The sequence below is a fragment of the Poecilia formosa genome, unplaced genomic scaffold (genome assembly GCF_000485575.1).
Source record: "Poecilia formosa unplaced genomic scaffold, Poecilia_formosa-5.1.2 Scaffold2417, whole genome shotgun sequence".
NCBI lineage: Eukaryota > Metazoa > Chordata > Actinopteri > Cyprinodontiformes > Poeciliidae > Poecilia > Poecilia formosa.
The window spans coordinates 1-8,938 of NW_006802356.1; the positions used below are offsets into that span (position 1 = coordinate 1).

At 44.6% G+C, this 8,938-nt stretch overlaps 2 protein-coding genes across 2 annotated transcripts; both read left to right on the forward strand.

The window, feature by feature from the left end:
• Positions 1–6: 6 nt before the first annotated feature.
• On the forward strand, positions 7–2,892 carry isy1 (ISY1 splicing factor homolog). Its single transcript, XM_007545015.2, has 5 exons — positions 7–257; positions 334–456; positions 1,261–1,361; positions 2,512–2,598; positions 2,669–2,892. The coding sequence occupies exons 1-5, from the start codon at positions 155–157 to the stop codon at positions 2,774–2,776; spliced, it is 522 nt and encodes a 173-aa protein (XP_007545077.2). The 5' UTR covers positions 7–154; the 3' UTR covers positions 2,777–2,892.
• Positions 2,893–4,020: 1,128 nt separating this feature from the next.
• On the forward strand, positions 4,021–8,789 carry LOC103133240 (cat eye syndrome critical region protein 5 homolog). Its single transcript, XM_016667794.1, has 8 exons — positions 4,021–4,863; positions 5,053–5,244; positions 5,319–5,431; positions 6,109–6,202; positions 6,498–6,531; positions 7,502–7,676; positions 7,753–7,929; positions 8,196–8,789. The coding sequence occupies exons 1-8, from the start codon at positions 4,807–4,809 to the stop codon at positions 8,218–8,220; spliced, it is 867 nt and encodes a 288-aa protein (XP_016523280.1). The 5' UTR covers positions 4,021–4,806; the 3' UTR covers positions 8,221–8,789.
• The last annotated feature ends 149 nt before the right edge of the window (positions 8,790–8,938 follow it).

An 8,938-nucleotide genomic window follows, 5' to 3' on the forward strand; every position in this document is an offset into this window, starting at 1 on the left:
CCCCACTAAAAGCCACCTGGTTAGAGATGATTAATAATAAATGAAACATTGATGGTGACGTTTGACTGTAAAGTTAGTTGGTTGTTTTCTAATTGCTGACTGGATTTCTGAATTGGACCTCCTGCTGGTTCTGTGGCAGCGGATCGGGCCGAGGATGTTAGACCACGAGGGGAAGGAGGTTCCGGGGAACCGCGGCTATAAATACTTTGGCGCTGCCAGAGACCTTCCTGGAGTCAGAGAGCTGTTCGAGACCGACCGTATGTACCGCCGCTGCTGCCGCTCTCCGTTTCCTTGGTAACACCAATTGATTCTGACCGGCCGCCTGACCCACAGCCACCCCAGCCCAGAGGAAGACGAGGGGGGAGCTGATGAAGGACGTGGACGCAGAGTACTACGGCTACCGGGATGAAGATGACGGCGTGCTGCTGCCGCTGGAGGCCGAGTACGAGAGGAAAGGTGAAAGGTCGAGGGGGGAAGGGAATTCAATCTATGGTTTTTGAAGATTTACATTTTGGAAAATTGCAAATTTTCTTTTTTAATTTATTTGTTTATTTTTTGACCAATGTACTCCTGGTATTTCCATAGTTCAGAGTGATGTCATCACCAGAGCGGCCATCTTGTTTGATAAGTGTGGCTTACAGCTTCTATTTATTTGGAGTTTGAATTCAAGTCGACTGCAAATATTAGAGGCAGGTTCCTCTTTTTATTTAGTCATGAAATAACAGAAAGTCGTAATGGGAGGAGAATAAAATCATAATGTAACACGAAAAATTACAAAAACTAAATTAAGGAATGTTGACCATCATGTAGAGTTATACTTTGGTGCAATCTGTCAATTTATTTTCTGGAGCAGGTTCTGTCTGAAACCGATTCAGTTTCAGACAGAACCTGATGAACTGATCTGCTCATGTCAGATCCTGATGACTAGCAATGTTTTTTTTCTCTTAATTTTAAGACATTCTTCTGGTAAAATTGCATCTTTATGCTGTAATTAAACAGAAATTCCAGTACTATGGCCCCAATACGCCACCATCCAACTCACAGACGGGACGATTGAAATAAAAAACACTTGAAAAATTTTTCTGTCATTTATTTATTTTTTACTAAAGAAAGCAAGAATTAAAAAAAAAAAATCAGATCTGGTATAAAAAAGATGTATTAAATTTTTTTAGCCATATGACCCAGCCCTATTGTGTTTCCTCCTTACATATCTGATGCATGTGTTTCGTGTTTTGCTGCGTTTTACTGCACATTTTGCAGCCGTGTCGGAGGCGGTGCAGAAGTGGAGGACAGAGAAGGAATCGCGTGTTCAGCAGGAGGAGGAGGAGGAGGAGAGCATCTACACCGTCCACAACGAAGAGGTAACCCTCAGCCGGCCAATCAGAACGGGCCATGAGGTTCTGATGGAGGTTCTCCTCCTGGCAGGGGCGCGGTAAAGGAGTGAAAAGTGATGACGATTCTTGGGGCCCTGACCAGCAGGGGGCCCTCCACAATTTATTTATTTATTTTCTGTTCATAGAAATAAAATAAAAAAAAATGGGGCTCTGTCAATTACAAAATTAATCATATTGTATTTTCAAAGATTGTTTTTAGCAGTAAAAATTTTATGTTCCCACTCCCAGACCAAAAAACACACCTTTCTCCCAGTGCTAGAAACAACCAGTCAGTGGCAGGAGAGTTTTAGTGCTGTCAATCACCATCTCATGTGGTGCTGCTCATCCTTCCTGCCCCTCGATTTATGCCGTGCTGCAGCTAGCATAGCACAGAGCTGTGCAGATTCAAACTGTGAATGCTCAGTTTAGTTAGCATAGCTACCAATGATTGCAGATAAACGGTTTCTTGTAATGATAAGTTGTTTCTCCACCATTAGCACATTTAGCAGTGAGTGAATGAGGCTAATTGACAGCGCTAAGACCCTCCTCCTGGTTCTGATTGGTTGTTTTGGTCAGAACGGTTCATTACTTTAACCAGTAATAGTAATTCAGGAAGCAGATGGAGGAGATTGATTGTTTTCACAGATTATCTGTCTCATAACAAACTGCTACAACATGGTGACAGCTTTAACAAATATAGAGAAAACATTTTTTTATTAAAGTTATGTACTGCAGCCTGAATAAAATGCAGCTACATGGCATTTTTAGAAGTCTGGATTGCTTTATGTGTATTTTGCACGTTGCTTTTGACTGTTGCTCATGGGGAGACATTTCAGTATCTAAAACGAATAGAAAAAATTTAAGCAACCTACTTGCATACTGGATGTGGACTGCTGGATGTTCAATTCATGAGCAGTAAATATTGTGCTAGTATCAGCATTGAACCAAAGAAAGCAAGGCAGATGCAGGCCTTTAAAATTGTGATGCTATTTATGGGTCAAATAGACTCAAAAAATTGTAACAGCAGCTGGTCAGGGGGCCCAATCTAATTATTTGTCAGGGGGCCCATGATTTCTGGCAGCGCCCCTGCTCCTGGTTCTGGAGGATTAAGGTGCGTTTGTTTTGCTTGCCTGGCCAGGTGGAGGATGAGGAAAATCGGGAGGAGACAGAGGGAGAGGAAGGAGTCGGCTTCATCGCTCATGTTCCGGTTCCGTCTCAGAAAGAGGTAAGACCGCTGCTCCATTCAGAGATTCTGACCTGGGTTCCGGTTCTGACCCGACCCGTCTGTGTCTCAGGTGGAGGAGGCACTGGTCCGGAGGAAGAAGATGGAGCTGCTGCAGCGCTACGCCAGCGAGACGCTTCAGGCTCAAAGCCAGGAGGCCAGAACTCTGCTGGGACTCTGACCCAGTTCTGACCTGGCTGGTTCTGATCCAGCTGGTTCGCACCCGTCTGTGTAAATATTCAGTTTTGTACGGTGTTTTTTTTGTTTTTTCATTAAAGCGTTAACAGCTCAGCACTATGTGTGTTTGCTTGGTTCTGACTTGATGATGAAACTTGGGTCATCTGGTGGACAGAACCAGAACCAGTTGAGCCAGTCACACCTGGGGGGAGGGGCTTAAAATGGAAGGACCACCTGCTGGTTTCAGCCAGTGACATCAGCAGCTGCAAATGACACTGTAAATAAACGTTAGAATAAAACCAAGCCAGCACGCAGCTACTTATTGAAACGGTGAACTATCTCAACGACATTTGAAACAAAATGGCTTCTTCTCAACCGTGAATATAAAACCTCGAAAACTGGGATGTTTGGTTTAAAAGAGTAAAGGATTTTCTTTAACATTTTTTAGGATGACGTGAGTTTTTACATTTCATGCTTTCAAAGTTAAGAATGGTGATTAATCTGATCACAAATGACATCATGAAGCACCAACAGGTAAGAAAACAACCAACAAAATGATCAGAAATATTCTATATGTTGTGTACCCACACCCCCTTTCATCTGCTCCTCATAGGGCCTCACGGGGCCCCTCACGAGGCCCCTCATAGGGCCTCACGGGGCCCCTCATATAAAGCCTTTGGATGTTGTATCTGTGTTTGTAATTACTGGTGTTCTATGTTTTTCTTGTATTTTCCTGGTTAATAATTTAAAAAAGCACCAACAAAATGGCTGTAAATGAGAACGTTTCGTCGCTGAGCCAGTTAGCTAGCACTGATAGCTAACACTGATAGCTAGCACTGATAGCTAGCACTGATAGCTAGCACTGAGTTATCTGGGCCTTAGTTGCCAAGTTCCTGCTCAGTAATGGTGTAGGTTAAGTAGTGATTCATCAATATTTTCTAGTTCATTTTTCCAATTGAATGTCGGGAAAGTCGGTGAATCTATTAGATCTCTCGTCGCCATGGTGAGCAACACTGTCATCTGTGTCATGGAAACTGTTCTTCATTTTTAGTTATATGCAGTCCAGTTCCCCAACCCGATCTCTCCCCAGTGGAACGAATAACAAAAGGGAAGAGGAAATTAATAACTTAATATTTATAATAGTCCTGGAGGACCCTGAACAAGAGAAGAAGAAAATAAGGAGGAGCTGGAGGACCAAACCCCTTATAGTAAACACAGAGGACACAACAGTCAAGTATAAGCGGACAAATACGTTAAAGAACACATTTTGTGTAAATATACAACTATTAATACAGACCCAGTTACACCAGACAGAAGAGCCTCTGTCCCAGTGTTCCCAGCTGCTGATAGGTTAATTAGAGGCATCACTCTGCAGCATGTGATTGGCTGATTAGGTAGGGCATGCTGCACGTGTCCTCATGTGAGGAGACAACTGCAGTCAGCTGCAACTCATTTACAGCTCCAGGAGTTCTGGTTCTGGACGCAGATAGTCTGACCCAGCACGATCAGAACCGAGTATTTAGGTTCTGTTTCCAGACAGAAGAACCATCCTCACCTTATCAGAACCAGAACCCTATGGTGATGTCTAGAGATGTTCAGTATCAGCCTGCAGGTTCTGGTTTACAAAAATTACAAAACAAAAATGTTTCTAAAGCTGCTGATGAAGAAGAGTATGTGAGGAGCCGCTACCAACCTTGGTCCTGCTATTCCTCTGACTGCCTGAAGGGGGAGATAGAGTTCCAGGCGTTAAGCTGTTGGCCTCAAACAATTTAACATTTCAGAGGGGAGCAAAGGATCGTCAGTCTGAATCTAAGGAACATCTTCTGAAGTTGAGGAGCATCAACTTAAAGTCTCACGTTAAACGTCGGTTTGAGTCTAGGGATCGGAGGAACAGAGGGAACCTGAGTCACCTGGCTTCAACCAATCGGAGATCTCCCATCATTAATGACGTCATCATTTAGCCCACCCCAGTGACATCACAGACCTGTGGTTTTAAAGCAGCAGCAGCTGCTGTTCTGAGGTCAGACCGGCGGGATGTGGAGCCGAGGTTTCGGACTGCAGCTGGTTCGCCAAGCGTCCACTGTGAGACAGGTCAGGGGGACACTGTCCCCTGTCCGCTTCCTCATTCCTTTCTTCCTCTCCATTTCTTTTCCATTTCCTTCTTTCCTTCCTTCTGGAGTCCTTCCTTCCTTGATTGCTTAGTTTCCTTCTTCCTTCCTTTTGGTGTCTAACTGGTCTGTTCTGCAAACCTCACCTGTCTCCCACCTGTCCGGCCGCCAGGTGGGCGTCCTCTTCGATGTCGATGGCGTCCTCCTGCGCGGTGGATCCGTGATCCCGGCTGCTCGGCGCGCCCTCAGGAAGCTTGTGGACCAGAACCAGAGCTTTCTGTTTCCTGTTGTTTTTGTCACCAATGCAGGAAGTTGTCTGAGACACCACAAGGCGCAACAGCTGTCTCACCTGCTGGACGTGCAGGTAGAGGGGGAGGGGCTTAAAGGCTGCTGCTGCTGTGTGATTGGATCAGAACAAGTCATATGCTTCCTCTGCAGATCGCACCTGAGCAGGTAGTTCTGTCGCACAGCCCTCTGCACATGATGGAGACGTTCCACAATAAATGTGTTCTGGTGTCTGGACAGGGACCAGTGACCCAGATCGCCCACACGTATCCTTCACCTGTTGGCTCACCTGTTGGCTTTAAAGTTACTCATTGGGCCATTTTCGTTTCATTTGTTGTGGCTGAGTGAGTTGAGACTCCAATACTTTAAAGGGGCAGTATCATGTAAAATCAACTTTTTTGATCTTTCCACAATGTTTGAGAAATTCTTTTGTCTCCATAGCAACCATTCATCTGCAAAACACCTAGGTGGACCTAGCCCCACCTTCGAGATGCAGCTTTTCCTATTTGGAAATATTTGATATTTCTCCTTCAGACTAGCCAGCAGCAATTAGCAAACACCTGGTGGAACTGCTGAACTCATTATAGGATATACTACTCAGAGCATCACTGGTAAAAATGTTTAAGAGTTAATAGAGGAGCCATGTTGCGATGACTTCCAGAAGGTGGAGCTTCAGAAAGAGCATGAGTTTTTAAAGAGGCAGAGGCCCAATTTCAAGACATTACATCAGGAAGTCAAATTTCTTTTAAGTCATATTTGTTATATTTAGCATTTTGATAACAACTAAAGGTAAAAGTTATTCAATTATGCTATAAAATGGCACTATGTCCCTTGAAAACACATAATACTGCCCCTTTAAAACTTTGCAGGAACACACGGACCAGAACTCAGAGATGTATGGTGACCAGATGATGTTGTGGACTTTTGACTCGGTATTTCTCAGTTTGGGTTTCCAGAAGGTTGTAACCATGGAGGAGCTCTCAGAGCAGCACCCTCTGCTGGATATGGTGGACCACAGCAGGAGACCCACCAGCACTGTGAGTCCTGGCTAACCTGAGCGGTTCTGTAGAACCTGGAGTTAATGTATGTCCTGTTTCATGTTGATTTTATTGATCAATAAAACAGTATTTCCAAAAGTGTCCGCTGAATATCTTAGACATGTTTTTAAAGGGGCAGTCTCTGATATGTGCTGCCATCTGGTGGCTAAAGTGGGGCAAACGACCATCTCGGTCAGTTTTGTATATTTTGGTGTCTCCACTGATTAGTTACTGATCCACAGGAAGTGTGCCTCCTGTTCCGGCTGATAGATTTTTGTTGTTTTGTTTGTTTCAGCCCAGTTCTTCAAGGATCCTCCCGCAGATACAAGGTAACACAACCACAACACCGCCCAGAATCTCAGGTTTAATTTCTCCTCTTCGGTTCACTGTCACCTCTGAAAACCCAACTGCACCTTCAGCTGAATGTTCGATCAGGAAATGCAGCCTGATGGTTTAAGAACCAAAACTGTCAGTTTGTAACATTGTTTACTATTGTATATTCCGTAGATATTTTCTTAACCATAAGATTCCCTATTAGTATGTTTTTGTAGAAAAGCGCCACCTAATGGACATGCTTGAAAATATATGAAAAGTGCTGTGTCACAGTAGATGAGAAAGTAAATTGTATGTGGTGTGTTTAACTTAGCTCTACACAGTTTTCTGACCGTTACATGTGGAATGCTGTGCAAGATTGAAGAGACGGCCTGTTAAGGCCTGTGCTGAGGAATTGTTTTGTGATATCTACCAAAGAGAAGTAAAGTTCGTCGTTCATCAGACTTTGTGTGAATTTTGTAAGTACTTCTTCAATTCATTAAGAGATATTTGTGGAACAGAAACGCATCAGCTAAAAGCCAAGCTAGTGAACGCCAACAAAAGAAAACTGAAATTCATTCAACAATATAATGGCTTTGCACTGAAATGAAGCAACTACATGTTTCTGGGACAGAAGGAACTGACCATGTGACGCCTAACGAGGTTAGCCACCAGCTAATGAGGTTACAGTAGCCTAGGTGTGACGAACGTCTAAACGGATTATTTGTCCGAGGTCATATTCTTCAACCGTTTCAAGAAGAATATTTCTGAACTGAATGAACTTTGGTAGCAGGATTTTCTCGGTCTGCTGCTGTTTCATCTGTGAACCACCAGGGGTGCTAGTTACACTACTTTAGACTCTTGACAGCATTGTGTCTTCAGGGTGTGATGGGTTAATGAGAGCTCACATCTTTCCTACTGGAAAGGCCAAAAGCAGCTTTTTGTTGCCATTTTTGTTTGAAACCGTCTTCTCTTTTGTTGCCGTAGCGATCATCCTGTTTGGGGAGCCAATCAGATGGGAGACCAACCTGCAGCTAATCGTTGATGTGCTGCTGACCAACGGTAGACCTGGGTGTGTGTATGACACTAGGCTATCGGCACAGATGCCCGTTCTTGCCTGCAACATGGACCTGTTGTGGATGGCTGAAGCCCCGTCACCACGGTAACAGGCACTCCCTTCAGATGTGGGCGGGCCAGGAGGGCGTCCAGCCATTGGTGACCCGGATGTGTTGCTTCAGGTTGGGTCATGGGATGTTCCTGCTCTGTCTGGAGTCCATCTACAGGAAGTTGACCGGCCGGAGGCTGGAGTATGAGGCAGTGCTGGGGAAACCCAGTCTGTTCACATACCAGTATGCCGAGCAGCTGCTTCGCCAGCAGAACCAGAACCACAAGCTGTCCACCATCTATGCTGTTGGGTATCCACAACCTGTCTCTTAACATGTCTCCGAGTCTGTCTCTGAACCTGTCTCTGGATCTGTCTCATTTGCCTCTGTTTCTCGTCCCTGAACCCATCTCTTGACCCATCTCTCAATGTGCCTAACCAAACCAGAGACTTGGTAACTGTATCCCATGATGCACCACCTGTTACCCTGTTGGTAACCTTGTCTCAGTCTTGGTCTTCGTCTGTAATCCTGAATGAAATCAAAGTCTCTGTCATGTTCCGAAACCTCCAGTCTGTAAGGCCGTCTAACTGCCTGTGCTGTTGAATGACCAAACCTGTGCACCATGTGACTGATCCACCTGTTCCCTCAACACTTTCAGGTAACCAAGCATTCTGTCTTCCTCTCTGAAGCAACTGCTGCCTTTGTAGAACTTGGAAGATGTAGTTAGTTGTTGTCCCCTGGCTTTAGAGCTTCTGTAAAATGTTCCACTAAGCTGATTAATGTTCAATAACAAGACTTTATAGGTCAGTGGTCACCAACCTTTTTATTACCGTGGACCCGTGTTCTAACTATCTGTCATACCTCGTAAATTCAGCATACCTTGTGGTAATGATAGTCAGAACACCTGTTTGTTCATGACTGGAATCAGTTCTTGTGTGGTGTGTTGCTCCTGCCGTGTGGCTGAACACGAACCGATTGAACCTGTTGTACTTTTATCAGCTCTGTGGTCACAGAGGTTTGGAGAATTGGCTGACAATTCTTAAATCGTGCCATGTGAACCAGACTTCAATCAGACTTCAGACTCGCAAGCTCTACTCCTCTCCTCTCGTCTTGACCTTCCCTAACGCTCGCTGACTCTGGTCGCTATGGTAAAATAAGATACAGATGCACAAAATTTTACTTTTGTGAACATTTTAACTTACAATAACGACTAACGGGAGCCCTGAGCTTGTTTCTCTGCAACGAGACGGTCCATCTGGGACTGATGGGAGATGATAACACCCAAAGTGTTTCTTATATGCACAGGGTGTTTGGTGTCTAC